General features: G+C 39.3%; 2 protein-coding genes across 3 annotated transcripts; both read right to left on the bottom strand.

Moving 5' to 3' along the window:
- Positions 1 to 16,671: 16,671 nt before the first annotated feature.
- Positions 16,672 to 19,948, bottom strand: LOC123259754. 2 transcript variants are annotated; one of them, XR_006508311.1, is made up of 2 exons: positions 19,864 to 19,948; positions 16,672 to 16,725 (listed from the first exon to the last, which is right to left on the bottom strand). XR_006508311.1 is itself a non-coding variant. In XM_044720434.1 (2 exons), exon 2 carries the CDS (start codon positions 19,505 to 19,507, stop codon positions 19,046 to 19,048), a length of 462 nt encoding a protein of 153 aa, XP_044576369.1. In that variant the 5' UTR covers positions 19,508 to 19,651; positions 19,864 to 19,947; the 3' UTR covers positions 19,023 to 19,045. The 2 variants fall into 2 exon arrangements, 1 of the variants encoding a protein (XP_044576369.1); XM_044720434.1 differs by lacking the exon at positions 16,672 to 16,725 and adding an exon at positions 19,023 to 19,651 and having other exon boundaries at positions 19,864 to 19,947.
- LOC123259751 lies at positions 19,939 to 20,960 on the bottom strand. Its single transcript, XM_044720431.1, has 3 exons — positions 20,685 to 20,960; positions 20,039 to 20,507; positions 19,939 to 19,965 (listed from the first exon to the last, which is right to left on the bottom strand). Exons 1-3 carry the CDS (start codon positions 20,705 to 20,707, stop codon positions 19,945 to 19,947), a joined length of 513 nt encoding a protein of 170 aa, XP_044576366.1. The 5' UTR covers positions 20,708 to 20,960; the 3' UTR covers positions 19,939 to 19,944.
- Between the last annotated feature and the right edge of the window lie 4,661 nt (positions 20,961 to 25,621).

The raw sequence follows: 25,621 nt of genomic DNA, 5'->3' as shown, positions 1-25,621 counted from the left end.
GAAAGGTTTACGTTCATACACACACGTACACACACGCACACACACACAGACGCACACACACACACACACACACACACACACACACACACACACACACACACACACACACACACACACACACACACACACACACACACACAGAGCATCGCAAAAATAGTCAGGGAAGCTTCTGTAAAATAAATAGTTTTTTAACAAAAAATATAGTAAATAATGCTGTTATTTAACTCGCGACCTAGTTCGTACTTTACCTATATAATTTTTTCTATAATTCGAAAATTCTAAAACACGTTTAACTGAAAAATATTGTTTGGTTTTTAAAGTTTAATCAGCCCATTATACCTCTCAAACACTTTGAGAGTTGAAAATGTTGGGGGCCCATTTTGCCCCCAAATATTTTTGGATATTGAAAATTTTAGGGGGCCCATTTTGCTTCCCCCCTTCCCCATATGTTTATTTAGTGATAAGCTTGTACACAACAGGAAAGAATGAATTTGAAACATGCAACATGCGTTACTTATAGTATAAAAGAAATAATAAGGTTATTATTAGATAAATATAGTTTACCTTTTTTGCAGTGTAATAATGATCGAAATTTTAATGCCTCGCGTTTTCGCAGAATATTCTTAATGTCGTCCTTGTTGGCGGAAAATAACAATTTAATCTCGACGCTTTGTGCGAAAAATATAATTATTTAAATTAGAAATAAAACATATTATAACCTACTCACGTTTCCGAATGCTTTATCAGCCCACTGATCTCTAATGCAGTTTTGGGATTTTTAAAACTGATGTTCGTACAAGACTTATTATGTCTGTATCGGTAGAGATTCCTCGGTACCAGATACAGAATGCTCTAGTGAGATTGATTTCGTTGGTGCTCTTTAGAAGAAGACGTTGCTACTAATCACCCAACCACGAACATCGCCAAATGCCCGCAACTCGATAAAACTTCCTCAAAGACTGAAGATAGTTAATTTCGGCAGCCTTTATAAAGGGCATCGGAATCACTAAGGTGGAAAAACATGTTTTGATAAAATAATAGGTAACTGAAAAATTTGAAAATATACGGAAACATGATAAAAATGAGGTCATACAGTAGTTTTTGGGTGACGTTACTCAATTGTTTAAACAGCTACTAAAATTTGAAGATTGTGGGTCGTGAGCAAACACAAGTTTGACACGATTATTCCGGAAAAACGTATGACATAAACGGATCAAGTACATATAAATGACGAAATCATTGAAAGTGTTTTCTACTGATGGTAGCAACAAGAGTGCATACAGCTAAGAAAATGAGAGAAATGAAGTAAAATTTACCTAAAAATGAATTATAACGTTATCACTGATGTGCTGTGTAAGGTAAAAAATTGACAGTATTAAAAAGGAAGAACAAAATACAAATATTGAAAAAGTACAGAACAAAATCCAATGGTAACAACGTTGCCATTGTAGCCATTGTGATGCCGACGACATTTGTGAAATAGAAGTCTAGAAAAACGGGAGAAGTCAAGATTAAGCTTGTAGCGTATACGGATTCCAAGTCACGTAGGTGAAAAATCTGATCCTGAGGCAAGACAACGACATTCTGTCTCGCTGTTTTTCGTCATTGTTATGTCGAGAAATACTCTCATAATTCAACAATGTCGATGTAAATTTACAATCAAACTTTTATTTTTCTAAGAATAATTATTTTTAATCTTTTTTAGCATAATACTTTATTTTTATTCAGTAACACAAATAAAAAATTTAAAATATTAATATTATTCTGAAGACTTAACAATGCTTTCTCTCAAAATGCTTTTTCAGAACTATAGTAGTTGACAGATATACTTCAAATAAATATTCTTTGTATAATAAAATAATCCATCACTCATTGCATAGATTACCCAGAAAAAAATATTTTATCATATTTGTTATCCATAATCGAAAAAAATGGATCATTTTGAAAGTTTCAATTCAGATCGAAATCTCACCGTGATAAAATTTATTCCATTTAAATATAATCTTACTTACAAACAATAAGTGAAAATAATTTACTAGTCATACGAAATTGAATTATCTTCACTGCTTTACTTTATTTCTTTAACTTGTGTATACGCGGTACAACTAATCCTTATGTATTCCTACATGATATATACTAATTTATTAGAAAATAGGACGCAAAATAAACTCATAAAAGCATTTTAAAAATATCAGTAATATCTTTGCAATCCTCAGGAAAAATAAAAAAAACATCGACAGTTTTTAATTCTTTATTAAAAGAATTGAGTGACACAGGACTTAAGAAAAACCTCAGCTGGTCTCTGTGGTTCTCTATGACTTAAATCTTTATCCCGGTCTCGTTAAATCAGATTATTAACGATAAATCAGCTTGTGGCTTGACATTATTCTACAGTGTCTTTTTAGAACAGCTTGTAAACTTTGAGTATAAAACTTGATAAATTGTTTGATCACTTAATCTATTGTAAGCATAAGATTTAGTAACAATAATTTTAATTATTATATCAACCAAAAATTCGGACATGTTATTTAAAATTAAAAATAGGATAGTTCATCATATAAAAATAATGATTTATTTGTTACACAAAATTTATAGTATATTATCTGTCTTCATAGTAGAAGTTTTAGCTAGTTTTGCCATTTTATGTCTTAGTTAGTAGTGTGCCGATACATAGAAAAAAAGTGGCTTTAAAATCTCATCAGATAACAAGCTTATGTGTTGGCCTATTTTTAGATAAACACACACAAAATCCATGATAAAATGGCACAACACGGTAACAAGCTTATATGTTGGTCTACTGTCGAATAAACACACACAAAATCCATGATAAAACAGGGGCCCCAGACCTCGCTGAACCTAACAGCTAGGTCATATTAGGACGCATCATTTTAGCGATCAGTTGTCGGTGGGATCAATTGACGCTGAGATCAATTGACAATGAAATCTTTACTTTTATTTAACATAACTCAACTTAAAAAACTTACAGGCTAGAAAAAAATCTGAAACAGCCGAGTTTATGACTGAACAAAATCCGATTGCTTCTACACCAAAATCTCATCATAAATTAGTAGCTTTAAATGTAACTTCGTTTTGTCAGATGATTATTATTTTGATATCGATGATTTCGATATTGAAAATCTACCAAACGATAATCCCGATTTTGAAACTAAGTCTACAACTGTACCAAATGATAATCCTGATTTACAAAACGCACTACGTTCAACAAAATCATTAATGAGGGATAAAATTAGAAACAAAGATACTCCAGAATCTTAAGACGGACTAAACATGACCTCCCCTATTATAAAGATTAAAAAATGTAAAATAATGAATGTGACAATTAATTATTCTAAATAATTGAAAATATATTACAGAATAATCATTATTTATACATATTTATTATGAAAATAATAAATTTTACTACTATTAATACCGACTTATGTAAGCTAAGAGAGCTAAGTACTGATTCTATTCAAGAATATGTGTACATTAAGGTAGTTGTCATGGTGCAATATTGTCAAAAAATTAAAGATTATACGCGCCGCAAAAGTATATGAGCTTGTAGCTAAGTAATCCATAATTTTGACGCAAGCCCATGTATAAACTGCCAGAGTTGAATGACGGGTCCATGCCTGGCCCAGTACTGAGCCACCAAGCTTGACGCACCGTGCTTGGGCCAAGACTGGCTAATCAGCTTTGGCCAACCCAATGGTTACCCGAGCCTGGGCCAAGACTGGGCAACCAAGCCTCGGCCGGACCAATGATTATCCGAGCCTGGACCAACACTGGTTTGCCATAGAATGGCCAAGGCAAGAGAACCCAGCGTTGGGCCAACACTGGTTTACCATAGAATGGCCAAGGATTGGTTGCCCAGTCTTGGGCCAAGACTGGGCAACCAAGCCTTGGCCGGCCCAATGATTACCCGAGCCTAAGCCAAGGCTGGGAAGCCTAGCCATGGCCATTGAATGACAACCCATACTTGAGCCAGAATTGAGTAACCTACCCTTGGCCATTCAATGGGAAATCTAAACTTAGTTCATCATTAAGTAATAGAATTTTAAACAGTACACAAAAAGAAAAATATGGGAACTATTCCCATAATTTTATGGGAACAGTTCCCAGGCAATTATAGGAACTGTTCCTATAATTATAGGAAATTTTCTCAGAATTATGGGAACATTTCCCATAACGATGGGAATGGTTTCCATAATGGTATAGGAATGGTTTCTATAATTATACACGGAGAAAAAAACATAGGGATTTTTCCTATTTTTGCACAGGAAAAATTACTATGTGATATAGAAATTTTTCCAATGTTAACAAGAATTTTTCCAATGGTAACATGGGAATTTTTAACTTCCCTCTAAGAAAATCAAAGATTTTCAAAAATATGGAAGTTATTGTTTTCACCCCGTTTTGCAAAAATCGAGTTTTCATCAGATCTCGACGTTTGAAGGTCACAGGAAGCTTCCTTGACTATTCCCGCGAGGTTGTCACTATGTCTGTATGTATGTGTGTGTGTTTTTTTTTTTTTTTTTTTTTTTTCGCCTGGATATGTGAAGACTCGACGCAGCGTCATACTAAAACTCGACGCTAACGCCCCTACTCACTAAACCCTAAGCCCCTTTTCTTCTTTCCTCTAATCCCTCATGGGAACCGCCGTCAGGCATTACTTCGTGAGGGGAGGAACTAGCTACTGCTCTTCTTTCTGGTGGCTAATAATCTTTGGCACTGACGTGTTCCACCTGCCGCTTGAAGTTGAGTCGGGCATCCAGCATCACTCCGAGATAACCGATAAATGGCTGGGATGTGATTTCTTGTTCTCCGACTCTCAACTTGATAGTTTCTACCGTTTTTCTACTGATGATGAGCACTGCCTCGGTTTTATGCTTGGCTAGTTGCAAGTTCACCATGTCCATCCACAAATTGACTCGTCTGAATGTAATATCAAATGCCATTTCTATCTCTTCGAGGTGCTTTGCGACGATCACGACAGCTACGTCATCCGCATATGCTACAAGTTTGACTCCCGTAGGCAATGCTATTCTCAGGAGGCCATCATACATGATGTTCCATAGCAGAGGACCTAAGACTGATCCCTGTGGCACTCCTCCGGAGATTTCGTACACTTCCGTACCATTCGTCGTGTCATATTTCAGGAGCCTGTTCGTGAAGTAGCTCGCTACTATTCTGCGAAGGTATCCTGGTATGTTTTTTTCTTCTAGAGCCCGCATAATGCAGTCCCAGTTAGCGGAGTTGAAGGCATTCTTGATTTCCAAAGCAGCCACCAAGCAGTATTTCTTCTTTCCACCCTTCCATCTCGTTTCGGTGATTGCATCCTTGGCTGTATCAACAACGAATTTGATCGCATCCAGAGTTGACCGTCCTTTTCGGAAACCAAAATGATTCTCTGCCAGGAGTGGATCGACTACAGCCTCTATTTTCTGATGAATTATGCGCTCGAATATCTTGCCGGCCGTGTCTAACATGCAGAGTGGTAGGTAGGATGACGGTTCTTCCGGCGGCTTTTTCCCCTTCGGAAGTAGACTAGCCGTTGCTGTTTCCACTTCTGGGCAAAAGTCCCTTCCTTCAGGCATGTATCGTAAACGTCCCGGAATAACGCCGGTGCTGCCCTAAGGATTGATTTCAGAGCAATATTAGGGATTCCGTCCAATCCCGGCGCCTTATTATTCGCTACTCGATTGCCTGCCTCCATCAACTCGTCCAACGTGATAGTTGGGATGTCTTTAGGGTTGAGCTGCTCCAACTTGTAGGTGAATACCGGCTGTTTGGGAAACAGTGCAGTAACAATCTTTTCTACGAGCTGTGGACACGTAGGTGATGGCATTGGCTGGTATTTCAGGTGGGTCATAACCACCTTATACGGTCTGCCCCATGGATCTTTCTCTACTTCTGCGACCAGTTCCAGCAGCGACTTTTGCTTTCTTTAATGGCTCTGTTTAGTTCTTGACGGGCCTTTTTATACTCTGCCAACAGCTCTGCGGAGTTAGGTCGTCTGTAGCCAAGCTGAGACTTTCTTCTTTTTTTAAGACACTCTGAACATAGAATGCTAATGTGATCGTTCCACCAGTGCACCGAAGGTCTTGAATTCATGCCACGTTTCCGAGACATACTGGCGTCGCAAGCCTGGGTGACTCTTCTCATTAGGTCCTTGGTCTTCTCTTCAGCAGTTTCTACGATGATCGGATCGCACTCTAGGGCTACTACTAAAGCAGTGAGGTCGAGAGATTTAACTTTCCACCCAACCGCGCTGACGTTCCTGTTGACTCTTGTTAGATTCTGGCCAGTTGATATTTCCCATAATATCGCACTATGGTCACTGGCTGTGTAGATGTTCAATACTTTCCAAGAAAAACCTCTTCGAGCTAAGCAACTGCTGACAAATGTAAGGTCGACAATTGAGTTAGCCTCTCCCTTAGTATATGTTGGCGTGTCACCGGTGTTAAGAAGGATCACGTCCAGTGTGGCCATTGCCTCGAGAAGTGCTTTACCACGTGTATTAGTGAACTTGCTGCCCCAGTCTGCTACCCAGGAATTGAAGTCACCAGCTATTGCCACGGGAAAGTGTTTTCTTGCGTCTTCAGTTAGCCGATCAAGGAAGTCTTTAAACAGTTCATTAGAGAGACTAGGTGGTGCATAGCAACTGTAGAAGCGGAGGCCATCTATCCATACTGCTACGAAGCCGGCTTCTTTATTGTTGACTGTTCTCTGAAAAGGACATTTACCGCAGGACCAGATGACGGCTTTGTTAGTGCTGTCGGATTCCCAGGGTTGGTTACTCAGGTGTTTATAAGGCTCACTTATAAGTGCTACGTCTGCCTCTAATTCGCGCACAGTTTGCATGAGTAGGTCATGCGCAGCCTCACAATGATTGAAGTTGAGCTGCAATATCTTCATGTTCTTGACTTCGTTATCTTCTGGAGCGCTTCTTGGAAGACGGGGCATCTATCCGTGCCTGCATGGTGAGCCGCCTTTTCTACGCCGTGCTGTTCAATGCACAGTGCACATTTAGCTGGATTTTTACAATCAGCAATTTTGTGTCCTTCTTTTCCGCACCTTATGTAGTGCTTAGACCGGTCGACTTCGCTTTTGCACTAAGATCCGAAGTGCCCAAAGTGCCAGCATTTGAAGCATTGTATGGGTCTCTTCGTTGCTCTCATTCGGCAATTGACCCAGCCGATTCTTATTTTGCAGTTTTCCTCCAGTAACTTCTGTGCTGCAGCTGCTGGTAGTGACACTGTGGCTGTCTGCGTACCCCTAAAGGCTTTACGGATTTCGATTGCCTCTAGTGGGATTCACAACTTTCTCCAGCTTCCCTCTTTAGAGCGGTCTGAATATGCTCTTTCGTCGTGTCGTCATCGACATCTCGGATCTCGATGGTCTCCTGTGGTCCTTTGCAGATCACTTTGGCCTCCTCCTTAAGGATGTCTGCGATCGTCTTTTGGAGGGCTTGGCCTTTGTCAGTGCTCTTCCTCGAAATCGTAATCAACAAGTCGCCATTTCTAGTCTTGTTGATCTTATCTACCGTTGAACGAACCTGCTCATCTGGGAGGTCCTGCTTTATGCGACGCAGAATCTCGGCATACTTTGTTTTTTCGGCCGGGCGGATGATCAGTGCGTCGGGTCTGATCCATTTGCGTGGTTTTTTCCGCTTAGGCTCTGGCCTGGGCTCCTTCGGCGGCTGCTTTGAGAGTTGCTCTCTAGCTAGCTTCTTCTTCTCCTTCTCCTCTTCGACTGTACTTTTTCCCAATCAGTCGCCTTCTTAGGTTCGTCGCTCTGCCCGCCAGTCGTTGGGGAGGGCTTTTTTTTAAGTCCTTCTTCTTTGTGATTTTGTCGGTTGGCTCTGGCGAATTTCGGCCCTTTCTCTTTCCAGGCCTTGTGTCAGTTTCACTCTTGTCCTCAGCAGCAGATTCGCCGTCACCGTCGGCTCCAGTGTCCATTGCTTCTTCCGTCTCAACTTCAGTTTGATGGCGTCGTCGTGATGACTGCCATTCCTCGTCCAGTTTCTTGAATCTTCCAAGAGCATTGACTACACTGGTTGTCTTGGTCTTTATCTCTTTGTGGATATTGACCTTAGTTTGGACAAACTCTTGCAGCTCAATGGTTAGCTTTTCAAGGCACTCCAGCGCTTGCGTTCTCTTCATTTCAGCGCTTGCTTCAATCGCTGCTTATTGGGCATGAAGCCCGTTTCCACTCTTGTTTGTTTCCTGTAAATTACTCATACTTTTTGATTTACCAGCGCATCGTACGGAGTGGAGCGGGTTGTTATAACTAGGAACGGGTGTACCCTCGGAGATAGTACTCCTACCCAGTTCCTTGAGGCCTAACCGACACTTAGCCAGTCCCGGAATACACGGACGGACTAGACTCGCTCGGGGCGGTGAAGATTCCGATCTCTAACACTCACTGCGTACTTCCTGATCAAGGCCCGAGGTGACTGGCTCCTGATCCGCTACTGCAACTTACACCTCGGCAGAGCAAGCTCACATCAGCCGTAGCCCGCATCGTCGGAAATAATCGACACGGGTTCCGGACACTCCCAGTGAGTTACAGCAGGGAACGATCGTCTTGCTAGGTCAGTTAGTGTGACCAACCCATTAAAGAGGAACTTTGTCCACGGGAGCGTATTTTATTTGGCTCCTACCCTCTGTACCTCATCAACTAAGAGACCTAGTGTCATCCAAGGACAGCGAGCGTTCTCCCATCCACTACGGGGAGACGCGCCTAGTAGCAGTTTCTCCTCTGCCACGTGTGTGTGTGTGTGTGTGTGTGTGTGTGTGTGTGTGTGTGACTATGTGACTATGTGACTCGCTTATAACTTTTTAACGACTGAACCGATCGGAACGTACCAAACGGCGTTCTAAAGAGTTCCCTCGAACTTAGATTTTCTGAGAATTTGAACCGATTCAGACCGATACATTTTGAGAAATTTTGAAAAATCTCAAAAAAAATAAGAAAAAAATCATTTTTGAAAGTGGTTTTTTGGAATATCTTTTGAACGGCTCTATCGATCAACTTCAAAAACTAATCCGCCTTTAAGCTTGAAAAACCACGCCGATCGTCGCTAATCCGGTCAAAATCGGTTGATTCGTTCGAGAGATATGGCGGGAGTAACTATTACTCTCTTAAGGGAGTGAGGGCGAACAAGAGAACATAGTTAAGCAAGCAATTCCCTTTCCGTGGGTCCCGCCATAAGTAAGGTAACATTGAAAGGCATCCCTCGATGCGTTACCCCAAACCAAGAATTGCCACTGCGCTTTCGGTTGTAGGTGTTACCAGCTCCTACAACTTAAATAAACCGGTCAGGAAAATACGGCAAAGCCTCGGTTAGGTGACGCTCCCACGTTCGGTGGTCACCAAACTCTTTCGACCGTTCGACGGAGCGCCAGAGTAGCCAACCGCGTTTCTCCGAACGAGCTGCTATCTGACGCTCCCGTCCATCGCCGGCCCGCGAATTCGGCATCGCGATCGCGTTCGTGTAAGCTCGCGGAAGCATTACGTATAGAACAGCTAATGCCTCTAGCTACGCGACCCTGTTTGGTTAAACTCACGCGATTGAACCTAGAAGAGGTAAATCCAAGTAGAAGGGGGGTTTCCGAATCTTACTCGCGAAGCATCGACCGGCGAAGATGCCTAGGGACGACTAAAAACACCCTCAGAGGGTCCGCGAACTCGGCAAACTTAGATGGGCTCGCGCCGGGCGTTAGGTCGAATCGAAAGTCTCCGCACGCGACCCGGGGAATGGGGGTGGAAGGTTTTCGAGTTTTGCAGGCGAATTTGCGGAACGACAAAGCTGGGACTCTGGAGGCGAGTCAGTTGTGGGAGGAAAAACGTATTGATGTTCTCCTTCTACAAGAGCCATACGCAGCACATAGTAATAATAGTTTCAAAATACCTGGACTCGGTTGCGGCATACAAGTTGCTGCCGAAACCAGGTCTAGGCCATATGCGGCCATTTGCTTAACAAATCCTAAATACCAGTTGTTGGTTTTATCACAACTTAGTACAACCCACTGCGTATGCGCTCAGATCATGGGACCTGACACATCGTTCTTCGTAGTCTCGGCATACTTCCAGTACAAAGACGAAATAGACATGCATTTAAAGCACTTAGAGAAAGTGGTCCGAGCACTGAGAGGGAAACGGGTATTAATATCAATGGACGCGAACGCGAAATCCGAGAGATGGGGATCCGAGACTGACGACGCGCTTGGCGAAAAGTTAGAGCAATTTATTGACGCACACGAGTTAGAGATAATCAACAACGCGAGTGAGGGTCCGACGTTTGAATCAACTAACGGGAGTATATCGATGTGACACTCGTCACGCCTAAACTCGCGAGTAGCATTCTTAGCTGGTCCATAAAGAGAAGTTGGGTGCAGAATACTGACCACTACCTGATCGAGATCACTCTAGGAACTAAGTCGGGGGAGAAGGATGGCGCACAGACAGACCCCAAGAGGTTCAACTTAACGTTGGCCAATTGGGAAAAGTTTGACGAAATTCTTTTCTCGTGTGCGTGCACAAACCTTGATGGCCTTGGAGTGGAATCGGTTGAGGACGTGGAAAGGTATGCTTCTGCACTCGGCAAATCAATCTTAGAAGCTTGCGAAGCCGCGATTCCGCGTAGGAAAACCCATGTAAAATCATACCCATGGTGGACCAGGAAATTAACACGCGCGAAGAAGCTGGTGAACAAAGCCAGACGGGTATATCAAAGGGAAAGGGACGATTTAGTTAAAAATACCCTAAGCGTCAAATACAGAACACTACGGAAAAAATACTCGACAGACATAAAGCGGACGAGGGAAAGCAGCTGGCGGGACTTCGTTACGAAGAAAGGTAATCAAGAAAAGTGGGGTCCTATTTACAGAACCTGCGCAGAAAAAGTTAGAGTCAAAAGTGCAATGCGCACGCTGAATCGTAACGGAGCATCCACGGAAAACTTTAAGGAAACAGCCAGGTGTTTTCTCGAGACGCATATTGTAGACGATGACCAGGACAACAAAACCCCGATCAGGAAAAGATTAGAGCCAACACAATTTTACTACCTGACACCGCGGACGCCGAACCGTTCACCCCGCGCGAATTGGACAAGGTCTTAAAAACACTGAAAAACAAGAAGGCCCCGGGGCCGGACTTGATAGAAAACGAGGTAGTTAAACGCGCAGGGGTTATCCTTCGCGAACAGTTTTTAGAGCTATATAATGCTTGCTTGGCGCTAGGAGCATTCCCAAAAGAGTAGAAGAAGGGGGCAATCATAATGTTAGTTAAAAGCACCGACAAAAACGCAAATGACCCTAAATCTTACCGGCCAATTTGCCTCCTTTCGGGTTTAGGTAAGGTGTTCGAGAAGCTCATAAAAGAGCGACTTACCACCACAGTCTTAGCGGAGGGGAACATTTCGAGCCGACAGTTTGGCTTCACAGCCAAAAAGTCGACGGAAGATGCAGTTGTGGAGATGCGCCGATTGGTAGACTCTTCAGAGAAGAGACTGGTGGTCGGACTTCTCTTCGATATCTCTGGCGCTTTTGACAACGTGTGGTGGCCGTTAGTACTCGAGGGCCTCAAGGCCAGAGGCTGCCCTAGCAACATTTACGCGGTAATTCGGAATTACTTTGAGGACAGATCGGTCGCGCTGTCATGGGGTTTTGGTAGCGAGTCGAAAACGCCGACGCGAGGGTGCCCGCAAGGATCAGTGCTAGGACCATTATTTTGGAACATCATGTTCGACGATCTCCTTAAGAGACTCGAACTGACAGAACACGGGAATAAATTTGTTGCGTTTGCTGACGATTTGCTCGTCTTAGTAGAAGGCTCTTCGAGAAAAGAAATAGAGCATAATAGTCAAATAGTAGTAGATAATATACTGGAATGGTGCTGTTCCGCAAAGCTCGAGCTGTCGAAGTCGAAGACTGAAGCCATCTTCCTCAAGAACGAATTTGTACATCGCGGTCCACGTAAGGACAAAAAGAGCCCGTACCCCTATGAAGCAAAAGGATGACAGAGAAAGCCCAAATACGATAACAAACCGCCAAAAATAATGATAGGAGACTCCAAAGTCAAATTCAAATCGAGCGTTAGATACTTAGGGGTACACTTCGACGAGGGCCTCAAAGTGAAAAATCACATTAAAACAAGGCGCGCGAAACTAAGTAGGGTATTCGGGCGCATGCGGCGTATTGCGCGGGCAGAATGGGGATTGCGATACCCAGCTATGTCCACCATATACAAGGGTTTCTTTATGCCTGTCGTCACATATGCGGCGGCAGCTTGGAGTGACCGTTGCGATAGGGAGGACTGGAGACATCTTCGAGCACTTCAGCGTCAAGCGCTAATAACAACAACTACTGCCTACAGGACAGTTTCGCTTGAGGGGATTTGCGTAGTCGCGGGGGCAGTGCCCATTCAGCTCGTAATAGACGAACGGTGCGCGCGATACAGCCTCCGTATCGGCAAACAGGCTACCCTTGGAAACGTTACCGTGCAGCCAGATGCGGAGGATCGCCTTGTCACCCTTAGAACTGAAACCATACGTCGGTGGCAAGAACAATGGGATACATCAGAGAACGGCCGCGAAACTAAAATCTTCTTTCCAGACGTAGCAGAGCGTCTAACAAACAAATGGATCAGCCCTAACTTCTGGCTGACCCAAATCCTAACCGGCCACGGTTGCTTTAGAGAATACCAATACAAGTACGAACATACGGATAGTAAATTCTGCGACGAGTGTAGGGAGAATGGGTTAGGAGAAAGGGTCGACAACGTGGAGCACTTAATGCTTGAATGCCATGAGTACGAGCCTCAACGTGAGGTGCTCAAGGACATATGGGGTGGGAACGCGGAGTGGGCGAGCGTTGCGCGTGCGATTGCCACATCCCAAAGTAACTTCAAGCTTTTAAAAGGTTTCAGTAAAGTAGTAATATGTTGCAAACTCCAAACCCAGCTAACTAATGAAAACGCGACTAGGGACGAGACATCCACCTAGGTAGAGTCGGAGCGCCTAGGCACAAGCGATATGCTCCACACAATTGTGAGGACAGTATAAAGCTTTGGATGACTGACGTAGAATAAGCTAGGGAAAATGACCGCAAATAACACAAGTGCCCGGGCACCCTACACACGCAAACACTTACACGTAAAATCAGACGTTACACACAACACATCACACAAACAACATGGTCTTCAATCGACTCCGCCTCCCCGTGGTCCCCGCTGGATACTGCTCATATCCTGTGGGTACATCTCGATGTGCCTACGGGGAATGAGTTACCAGAGGAGTCGATGAGAGTTGCACACACTTACAATTATACGCAACTCTTGCAGCTGTTCAATGAATGTGTATAAACACAAGAGAACGGCGGTTTTTCTTTGTCCGCGAACTGGGCTGTGTTCTCGTTATGGTGGGAGTAGGACAAATATACGTGCGTGTATAGCTCGTTTGAGCCCAGGAAACGGCCCCTTCGGAGGTAGGCGAAAGCCTCGCCATATATTCTTCGTTCGAGAGATATTTCTGAGCAAGGCCTCGTGACGTTGTCAAAATAATTTGGCAACGCATGTAAGCTCAAAGATTCGGGGACTAGACTAGACAAAAGAACGAACGAACGAGACTCTTGTAAGGGGGGATAAGTGTTATGGCTCAAACAGGTCTTACGGCTGCACCTCCCCGCATGGACCCCGCTAGTAACTGGTCGGGTTGTCATTATATTACCGATCAGGCTAACGCAGTCGTTGAATGGGTTGATACAGTTAACTAAGTACGAGGACAGATTGACATTAAAATCAACTCAATTCACATTTGTCCTATGATAGCGTAAATGCTTGAGGACAGGGTTTTTCCTTGCCGGCAAACTTGGCTGTGTATTTCCTATGTGAAGGTAGGATAGATATACGTGCGTGTATAAAAAAAAAAAAAAAAAAATTTGCTTTAATATGGCTCTTTTGAGCCCAGGAAACGGCCTCTTCGGAGGTAGGCGAAAGCCTCCCCATATATATTCGTTCGAGAGATATCTGAGCAAGGCCTCGTGACGCTGTCAAATTATTTGGCAGCGCAGGTAAGCTCAAAGATTCGGGGACTAGATAAGACAGACATACCGACGAGACTCTTGTAGGGGGGATAAGTATTATGGCTCAAACAGGTCTTACGGCTGTACCTTCCCGCATGGGCCCCGCTGGTAACTGGTCGGGTTGTCATTATATCACCGATCAGGCTAACGCAGTCGTTGAATAGGCTGATACAGTTAACTGAGTACGAGGACAGATTGACATTAAATTCAACTCAATTCACATCTGTCCTATGATAGCGTAAATGCTTGAGGGCAGGGTTTTTCCTTGCCGGCAAACTTGGCTGTGTATTTCCTACGTGAGGGTAGGACAGATATACGTGCGTGTATAGCTCTTTTGAGCCCAGGAAACGGCCTCTTCGGAGGTAGGCGAAAGCCTCGCCATATATTCTTCGTTCGAGAGATATTGTGAACGAAAGAAAACCGAAAAAAGTGTTTTTTTAACATAACTTCGTCGTTTCTTCTCGGATCGTTTTTGATGATGTAGAATAATTTCAGAGCTTAAAAAACCGCGTCGATTGCCGCCAAAAACGTGGAAATCGGTTGATTAGTTCGAGAGATATCCTCGATAAAATATTTGGAAACAAGTGTTTTTTTAAATTAACTCCGACATTTTTTGGAATAACTTTTAAACGGCTGCACTGATCGATTTCAAAAACGAATTAGCTATTAGCATGAAAAAAATTACGTCGATCGCTGTCAAGCCGGTCAAAATTGGTCAATTCCAAAGCAAGTGACCAAAACCAAAAAAAGTGTTTTTTTGGAATTACTCCAAATTTCCTAGTTTTATCAATTCAAACTTAATGATTTTTCATGAAACTAAAAAAATTGCGTAAAATACTGCCAACTGCGTGAAAATCGGTTGATTCATTTAAAAGTTAGTGCGGTTTGAAAATTTTAAAAACATTGTTCTATGATACTCCTATCAGACTTTTGAGCTCGAAGAGCTCAAAATAACACATAAATTGTATTTTTGAGCTCGATGAGCTCAAAAACGCCATTAGTGCAGTTTTATGCACCTAGGTATGGAATTAGCGGGAAGTTGCGCGGATGGCCTTCAGGGTCTACCGTTTTTCTTTTTTTTTTTTATTAACATGATAGAAATATCCATGTGACATGAAAAAAATTCATTTATCACTAAAATTTATGTAACTTAATTTAATAATTACAAATTTACATAATAATTTTCTCATTCGAGCAATTTCAAATAATTTAAAAGTAAAACAGTAGTATACAGTCGGTTTGTGATAAAAAAAATTCAAGAAAATTTCATACCGAAAATGGCCTTATAAATCCGTATAAAAAATGATAGCCTTTTATACAATTTTATAAAATTTCATATTGAACTTTAATAAAAAAAAAATTCAAAAACAAAATTTTTTTTTCATTCTTACATTGTTTATTATTATCTTGGAAGCTCATTACGACTTTGAGAAACGATTTCTTCTGAAAAAATCATAGGGCGCCTGTTGAATTTGAACTCGCAACCCCTCGCTTGCTAGTCTAGTATTCTGTTAACTGCTCCCCGTCAAGTATAATATTAGGAAAGAGTTGTTAGTTGATACACTGAAAAAAATAATCGGTAGAGGCTACCGATTGGTAATCGATAGAGGTTACCGATTTTGTTTTGGTAGCCTCTACCGATTTTAATCGATTGCCTCTACCGATTTACATTTACCGAAAAAACAGTTTTTGGGGCTTATAACTAAGGCATAAATGATATGTCAACATGATTTTCATGTGACAGAAACATGATTTTCATGTGGCAGTAACATGATTTTCATGTGGCAGGCAATCCTTTATTAAAAAGTTGATGTAACGTTTTCATTGTTGTCGCTTTTCATTGGTATGGCAATTACTTTGGCAACGATTAACATGGCAACGGTTAGATAATAATAAATAAAATTTGTAAAAATAGTGATTAATTAAATTTTCGATGATAAACATTTTGACAGAACCGTACTCAAATGATAGGTCTCGATAAGCGTAAAATCAGGATGAGCTTATATCTTAAAAAATTTCAATAATTAGAAATTGACGTTGTATTTTGTCTACTGATGATATTGTTAACGATATAAACTTTTTAACTTTTTAAAAAAGGATTTTATATATATAATATTGCTCATATTAATGAAATATATAAAATATATAAAAAATTCATGTGAGTATTTAAATGTAAGGTCTCGATAAGTGTAATACCATAATGAGCTTCTTTCGTTAAAATATCATTAGTGGACAAAATACAACGTCATTTCTTAATTATTGACATTTTTCGAAACATAAATTCATCTTGATGTTACTCTCATTGAGATCTTTCATTTAGGTACGCAAACGATTCTTTTCATACGTTTCATATATATGATATTTTTCACATTTGTGAAACATATAAAATATAAAAAAAAATTCGTGTGGGTATTTAAATGAAAGATCTCGATGAGTGTAACATCGGGATGATCTTATATCTTAAAATATGTCAATAGTTCACAAGATACACGGTCATTACTTAATTAATGACGTTTTTGAAGATATAAGCTCATCCTAATGTTACACTCATCAAGAGCTTTCATTTGAGTACACGGAAAGAACAATAGGGATCGTGCGTGAAATATAGAGGCAGCACTACTGTCGGAGTGAGCGCTCTCTGGTGTTTCATTGGTGAACATAGTGAGATCAAAACAAATATTTAATAACATTAAAAAAAAAGTTATAACAATGGAAAAAATAATAAAATATGGATTTCAACCTGTAATCAATAATATAATACATGGCCAGAACGATGAAAAAGGCAAAAAATTATTCAAATCAAAGCATGTGTACGGTGTCGTTGAAAAAACGGATAAAATTAGAACTGTCATAACCGGTAAAGTTGTACCACAGAAAAGTGTATCAAATCTTTATGATGTGACAATTTCTGTAAGTATAAAAGTAAAATATAAAATTATTTATTGCACTTAAATTATAAAACTAGGAAATTTTTTTATTTAATTATAAGAAAAATTATAGAATTATTATTTTCAGGTTGATACAAATCGACACGTTAGTAACGCTGTTTGCACCTGTAAAGCTGGTCTTGGGGGCAAGTGTAAGCATATATGTGCGTTAATTCATTACGTTAATTCTCCCGAAACATCGTCATCGAAGACGAGTCATTCTCAGCAATGGGGTAAACCTACTCAAAAGCAATTACTAGGGTACGACAAAAGTGAAAGGATGTCCAAACTCTTTCCTCCCCCAGTTTTGTCTGCTGAAATGACTAAGTTGAAACCTATCAAACTTACAGTAGCAAGTATGCCTGAATCTTTGAAAAATACACCGCTTCGAAAAATCTTAGAGCTTGAAGAGAAAGAAGATATTGTAATAACACCAGTAGAATCAATGTTACAAATAATACAAACTAAGGCTAAAGAAGTCCTCCAAAAGAAGGCGAAAAAAGTAGTAAATGATATATTTATATTGCAAAATTGTAATGTAATATTTAGTCAAGAAGTTATGGTTACCAAAGAAATATATACATTCTATCAAAAGAAAATATGCTGTGATGCTACGACAGCATTAAATTTGAGTCTTTTAACCATTCAACAATCTGATAGCAGCGAATGGTTTGCACAACGAACACTGCGAATAACTGCCAGTAATGGATACAGGTTGAAAGGTCAACGTTTTAATGTTGAAAAAGTTGTGACAGATATGTTATACCCAAAACTAACTAAAAATGCAGCGATGATGTACGGAAAAAACAATGAGGATTTAGCATTGAAAGAATATAAACAGCTAGTTGATCCAAAGTGGGAGATTGTTAAAGTTGGTGTAATAATTTGTCTGCAACAACCGTGGCTAAGCTGTTCTCCAGACGCAATCCTCGTTTATGGGAATGAAGTATGGCAAAAGCGGCTCATAGAAATTAAATGTCCATATACTTGCCGCAATATTCCTGTTTGGGATGCTGATTTAAGCCAGTCAAATGTTCCATATTTAAAAGTTGATGAAAATGGATTACATTTGAGTACAGCGCATTCAATTAACATTCAGGTCCAGCTACAGATGTATGTGACTAATATAAAGTTTTGTGATCTGTACGTGTACTCACCAAAAGGTAGTGTGTTACTTACCGTTCAACGTGACAATCAATTGTTGAATAACTTAATATCTCATCTTGAAAAGTTTTATTTTACCCAATACATACAAAAATTATACGCCAAAGACTTAACTAAGTAACAATACATTTATGATTATCATAAGTACATTACTTTTTAGATATAAATTATAAAATGACCTAAAAATAATTTTGCAATCGACCAAATGTGCAGTGTTGAAAAAATGTTATAGTAGTTGTTATTTCTAAGACTGAGATTTAAAAGTTGCCTAAAATTATTTTTATTATTATCTTAATTTTATAAAAATCGTAAGAAATTATTTTTTGTACTAATTAAAAACGAAAAGTTTTATAAATGTTATCTTTGTTAAAAATATTTAATATTACAAGCAAATACTATAATATAAAAATATTTATCATTTATGAGTCTGTACTTACCTTATGTCAGAGTTATTATAAAACAGAGAAATAATAAATATTGAATTTAAAATTATTTAAGAAAATAAAACCTTTCAACCGGTGACGTTAGCCGAGTCGTCTAAGGCGCATGGCCTATAGAAGACTCGGACTAACTTAACGGCCAGGCGTAAGTTCGAATCCCAAGCTGGTCTTAGAAACCAACTTGGTTGATATTCGGCCCTTGCCGCGTAGGTTAAGATTTACACAACCCAAAAAGACCCCAACGTACCACTCCCAACAGTTGAAGTCGGCGATATGACCATAGCAGTTAAAACCGACTCTAAATAATAATTAATTATAAAAAAAAAAAAAAAAAAAAAAAACCTTTCTTTTTTGTAAAAAATTAATTTGTTTTTTATTTTATACAATTAGAAATTTAATTCAGTTTTTACAATTATTTGAAAAAGGCTTATTTGTCAACTTCTTTTTCTTTAAACAATGGCTTCTGTACATTTACCAAAGCACAAATAACAAAAACAATTTCATCAATATGAGGAAATAATGAATTAGGTACTTTTGACAGAATTCTAAAATCCTTGATTCGTTGATTTACTCGTTCTATATGAATCCTCACAGAAGCAATGTTGTATGTTTCGTCAACTTCTTCAGGGGTGAATTGATCTTTGTGGCCAAAAGGAGGCATGATAAAAATAGCATTTTTGTTTTCGACTTGAGTTTTTATCTGGGGAAATCCTTTGTCAGCAAGAACAACGTCACCGGGTTCAATTAAATCAACCAAACCACAATCGTTTGTAATGAAGCAATCACCAGCACGGCCACCATAACATTTGGAAACATAAGTTATAAATCCATCTGGTGCACAACCCACCATAAACTTGACAGTATGATGGTGTTTATATTCAGAATACATTAAGACTTTTTGATTAACTTCTGGTGGTACTTCAGTGTAAACTTCAGTACAATCAATTATCACATGCGTGTCTGGGTAATGCCGCTTAAATGTTTCAGGTAGAGATGCACGTATTGTTGATTTCGATGGCCAAACGATGAAATTCTGTAGCAAAATATTTAACTGCTGTATGTGTTTTACAAATATCCTATGTGCAGTTGTTCTATGAATATTGAAAATGACTGCCAATGCAGTAAATGATAAACCCGTCTTTAATTTGACTAATGTTATCAGGAAACTAGTTTTTTTATCTACTTTAGAGGCTTTACAGTCTGGTAACATTGTTAAAAGCCATGAAAAAATTGCTAATGTCACACCTGTTAAACTGCTCATTGCTTCATCGGTAGTAATTGAAGAGAGTCCATGAAAACCTTGACAAGATTTACTAAGGTCTATATTTATAGGATCACAACTCGAATCTTTAACATTTTTTATAATTGGTATTTTAGCTTCACAAATTTTATTTTTTGTTTTGTTTATTGGAATATTTACCTGTACTGCAGCCGTGTTTAAATTGTTAAAATAGTTAAGATTGCAAAAAAAATATGCCAAATCTTCATAAGCTCCATCTGTGACTATCTCTGTTTGACAACTTATGCTCCGTTGCACAGGCTTCACCGTAACAGTTTCAACATGAATATCAATCGGATGCTCTTCAACACTACTTGCATGTTCTTCATTACCTTGCTCCATTACTTTGTCTATCGTATTTTCAATGTTTATGTTATTTCTTTTTTTTTCACTCACAATATATTTATTGATGTGGATTGTGTTTGTTTCACGATTCCTGACTCGTTGAAAACGTTCCAAGGATTGAATATTTCTTTTTACATTTTCACGTCCAGGAAAAATCGAAGGAACATAAGATGGGTGTAAAGGATGCTCTGATTTTTCATTATTTACAAAATGGGTACTACAAATTCTCGTATATTTATTTGGTACCCATTCTTTTGGATTTTCTCTGAAATCAAAATAAAAAATTATTAAAAGGTTAAGTCATAACTATAAGATAAATGGCACGAATATTTGGAATTTCATCAATTAAATGATCAATTTTTCCATACGTCGTATTTAAATGTTATAATTGTACTGAATGATGCAGTTCGTTTTTATAAATTTTAATTAATATTGTACTTACACGTAATTTTTCATTGCATTCATCCACTGTTTACGTTTTAATATTTTCCATGAGGCTCCTAACACGCTCTCAAGAAATTTATAAAATTTCACTTCCACACCGAATCCACGTTCTCAGCATGATGTATTATTACATCCAAGAATACAACAATTTTTTCTCGAAGCTGGCATTGTTTAAAAAAATTTAATATATTTTATTTATAATTATTAAAAAATAAATCACATATGTTTACGTTAAATACATGATCCCAACTGTTTTGGATACTTGCCACTAGTTGGCGTAAAAGTCTAGAAGCACGATCCCTATAACCCACTGCACATACTCGTATAGTATACTCCGTGATATTTATTTATTTATTTATTTATTAATCAACATACGCCTATCGGCAATATACATAAAAAAGATTATTTAAAATTAACTAACATAAATTAAAGAAAATTAAATTATGATTTAAGTTGAAGCAGAGAACGAGAAAAAGAAAATTTTGTGTAGTTTATGTGTACATAAGTAACTGTTTTTTAATGTTTGACATAAAAGCACTGAAGGTACCACCGTAGAATTCCACTTCGCCATTTAATTTATTCACCAGGTTTGCTATTCTGTCATGAGGTCCATTCACCACATAGTTTTTTGAAGACTTAGTAGTTTTCAGTAACCTTTTGCGCCTCAACATTATGTTGGCAGGCGCAAATTCGAAGCTGCTGCAGATGTCCGGGGCGTCAATGATTCCATTGACCACCTTGAAAAAAAAAGCCATGTCGGCGACCTGACGAAGATTAGTCAAATTGTTTAATTTGAAGTGCTTGCGAAGATCATCTAAAGTGGAGGCATTAGCTCGCGACCAGCATGTATTTGAGAGATATTTACATAGCTTGTCTTGAATTCTCTCAAGTTGCTTGGTTAAGATATCAGTGTAAGGTGACCAGATGACCGAACAGTATTCCAAAATCGGCAGAACTAGAGTAAGGTATAGGTTAACCGTAGTATGCGGGTAGTTGAAGTCTCTACATGTTCTTGTGACAAGGCCTAGGATTTTGAGGGCTTGGAGTGTGATTTTGTCTACATGTTTGGTGAACATAAGCTTGTTGTCAATTAAGACACCAAGGTCTTTGATGCAGTCTACATGTTCAATCTCGACGCCATTCAGGAGATAGCTGGTGGGCACCTGGGTATGAGCACGTGTGAAGGCTATTACTGCACATTTTTTGACATTCAAGTCAAGTTTGTTGTTTGTGCACCATGTAGCTAGCGTGTTGATGTCATGCTGTAGGATCTCGCAGTCTAATTCGCTCACTATAGTTCTGTAGATTTTTAGGTCATCTGCATACAGTATAAACTCAGAAACAAACTCTTTCCCAATGTCGTTGACGAAAATATTGAAGAGTATAGGGCCCAAGTGCGACCCCTGAGGAACACCTGAAGTGACCATGTATTCGTCAGATAAGTTACCATTAACCCTGACTTGCAGACGTCTGCCTGTTAGGTAAGACCGGAACCAGCTGAGTGCATGTCCATGTATACCGTAGTTTTCCATCTTCCTTAGTAAAATCTCATGATCTACCCTGTCAAAAGCTTTGCTAAAGTCGGTGTAGATGGCATGAGTCTTGTAACCGTTGTTCATAGCATTAAGTATGTAGTTGACGTAGGTGTACAAGTTGGTTGTCGTCGATCTACTGCCTACAAATCCATGTTGCTTGGTAGAGATAATGTGTTTAAAGGAGGAAGTCAGTTGAGGTAAGACTACCTTCTCCATTAGCTTAGCTAGTGTTGATTGAATACATACGGGTCTGTAGTTGGAGACAGATGATCTAGGGCCATCCTTGTGTATTGGGCTGACGAATGAGACTTTCCAGTCTGTTGGGAATGTCCCAAGCTGTAATGATTTGTCGAAGATGTGAGTTATGGGCTCACAGAGTCCGGTAGCACAGTTCCTGAGGAAGATATTAGGAATCTCATCCGGTCCAGCTCCTTTCTTAGGGTTCAGGCTCATCAGTTGCTTGTATACGTTATCGAAGGTGGCCTCAAAGTCATTCAGGTCGGCCTTCTGCTCGTCGAGGTCGATTTCAGAATATTCATTATCACTTGTAGCAGGGATGTAAACACTTTCGAAATAGGATGCAAATAGATTGGTTATATCTGCACCAGTGTCAGCTGATAGGTCATCCCAGAACACATTCGACGGAATGTCTGAATTGTTGCGTCTTTTATTTTTAATGAATTTCCAGAAGCAATTCGGATCAGACTGGACCATAGATTCTACACGGTTGACATAGCTTTTATAGCACCTTAAGCTCAATTTCTTACAGTCAAATCTCAGGAGGCTGAAATTCCTGTAATTGATTTGGCTTTTCCATTTCTTGTACCTAGCATGAGCTGCCTTTTTCAGTCGTATTTTTTCTTTTAGTTCATTGGAGAACCAGCAAGGGAAATTATCTTTCTTGCACTTGTGCACTGGGACAAATTGATCAATACCTTCTTGCATTTTGTTGTAGAACCACGTGAGTTTGTCATCTATTAGGTCTATTTTATAAAGGTCCGACCAATTTGTTCGAAGAAAAAAGGTGTTGAGGTTGACATAATCAGCTCCTTTGAATGCTAGGAATGGGAAATTATCTGATTTGAGGCTTGGTGCGAAATCAACGTTGATGTCAAGAGCTGGATGATATTTATCCTCAGTAGTCAATGCAAGTGTTTTATCCAGAGACAATTCAAGGTCGCTAAAACAGAGGTCCAGCAGGTTAAAGTTGTCATTTGCGGTGTTGTTAAACTGCCGGCATTCAAGAAGAGCGAAACCTTCGGATACCAGCTTTTCACAATCAGCACGTGGAGTACTGGTCGGCAAATTGTAATCACCTAATATCATAAGTTTTGCATCTATATGCTTGCCTTTAATGTCAAGAAGTGTATCGAGATGCGTCTGATAATTGTCGAGAGTAGAGTGTGGTGGAAAGTAGACACATCCAATGATAGTGTTACTGTGAAGGCCTGGGACTTTGATAAAAATTTGTTCCAGCTTGGTATCTTCTGTTGAGATAGGCTCTGCCTGAATGGAGCGCTTGGTTGCGATAAAAACACCGCCACCACGTTCACTCACAGCAGGGTCCCTGTCTTTTCTGAAAACAGAGTAAACTTGGTCAACTAGTTCCCCATCAAGTATGGAGCTATGCAGCCAGGACTCAGTGACACAGATAATATCAAACAGACTAGTTGCTGTGGCAGCCTGGAAGCTGCTCAGCTTTGTTCTTAGACCTCTCACGTTCTGATAGTAGAGTTGCAGGTGCTTTAAATTTACCCTTTTCTGAGAGCGTGCGAAAATTTTTGTTCACGATTCTTGGAGTACCATTAACATATTTAATTGTCTTCGTTGTGTTGCCATTTTTAGTGAACTCATCGAGTTCGGTGCGGAGTTTATTAAGGTACGACTGTTGCGACGGAGTTAGGTCGGATTTAAACGAGATGTTAGTATTATCTGTTGTTGGAGTTTTTGACTTCAGAATGTGCTTAGCAGTAACAGCTGAGCCAGTATTAATTAGCAGAGGTCGAATGCGGTCTACAGTTGGTCGACCTAACCGACGAAACTTGAATTTGGGGATTTCATCCACCAGCTCCGGGGGTAATACTGTTGCAATTTGGTTCTTATCATCTTCTAGGTGATCTTTTCCATCTTTTTTTTTTGATTCAGCGATATTCAAAGCTATTACGTTAGATTCACGTCTTTTACGCTCGTTCATCTCTGCAATAACCTCTTCTGGGGAGTCTGCGGTTACGGCAAACGAGTTTAGCTTATCTTCTACAGTATTTATTCTACTATCAAATTGTGCACATTTTTTTGTTAGTGACACATTTTGCTTGGACAACTTGCTTACCTCGGCTCTGATTCCAGTTAGGTTGTCCTCGACTGAGGCCTTGAAATTGTCAAATTTAGCTTCTAACTTGGCTTGGGATTTTTTAAACTCATTAAAATCCTTAAAATATTGTTCTAGCATTTGTTTAATATCATTTGTATTACCGCTATCGTTGTCACTGTCCTCATAATCGGAGTCCGTACCTGATAAGCCTTTTTCGAGCACGACACTAACCTCAGATTTACAGCGGTCACACTTCCATGCGGTTTTGTTTTTCTTGATATCACTAGCAATTTTTTTGAAATCCTCGGAGGAGAGACCGGTGCAATTTGCATGGGTCCAATTTCTACATGTTGAGCACTGTACACTAGAGCTATTTTCTCGTATAATTTTAAAGCAGCTATTACAGACACATTGCGTGGCTTGCTTTTTAGGTGGCATTTTTATTATTTTTAAGTACCAAATTTGAGTGAAAATAATATTACAATTGTATATTGTTAAAGTTTACCACTGCACAATTTTGCAATTAATTGTTGTATTTTGATGACAACAATTAATAATAAAACAGCTATATCTATAGTGAAAAAAAATTTCAGACTATAGTCAATATCCTTTAAAGTATACTAAATTATTTTTGGACTGTACTCAGTGAAGTCTTCGATTTAATCAATTAATTTTTCTGGTTATATCGCGTAAAATTTCACGAGATATAATCTGAAAAATTATTTCGTGTAAATTAAATTATACTCGGTTGAAATTTGGATTATGCCCACGGTGACTCCGCCAATTTTTTTTCTAGCCTGCGCACTTAGCATTATCATATCTATTATGTATTTTAAATATTAGGTTAGACAAATATTGTTTTAAATAATTATTACATACATTAAAAAAATTTAAGGAGCATTAAAGCACAATTTTTCCGATAATTTGGGGTTAAAAAATTTTTTTTTCTTTTCTTAGACTCTTCGAACTTAAAAATGTTAGGCTAAGAAAAAAATATTTTTACATATCAAAATATATAAATAATAATTAAATAATAATAATCATAGTAATAATAATCTATATTATTAAGAGAATAAGAAAAATTTTGTG

Source organism: Cotesia glomerata, linkage group LG2 (genome assembly GCF_020080835.1).
Source record: "Cotesia glomerata isolate CgM1 linkage group LG2, MPM_Cglom_v2.3, whole genome shotgun sequence".
NCBI lineage: Eukaryota > Metazoa > Arthropoda > Insecta > Hymenoptera > Braconidae > Cotesia > Cotesia glomerata.
Note: the sequence above shows the minus strand (reverse complement) of the source record. Positions and strands in the feature narration are given on the sequence as shown.

Bases quoted from the DNA above. Each gene is read 5' to 3' on its own strand.
- LOC123259754 (XM_044720434.1), bottom strand. From the start codon at position 19,507: ATGTATTCTGAATATAAACACCATCATACTGTCAAGTTTATGGTGGGT.
- LOC123259751 (XM_044720431.1), bottom strand. From the start codon at position 20,707: ATGAATGCAATGAAAAATTACGT. The intron at 20,508-20,684 runs GTAAGTACAATA...TTTTGATTTCAG, and splicing joins AATGCAATGAAAAATTACGT to AGAAAATCCAAAAGAATGGG. The intron at 19,966-20,038 runs GTAAATATTCCA...AAAATGTTAAAG, and splicing joins TAAACACGGCTGCAGTACAG to ATTCGAGTTGTGATCCTATA.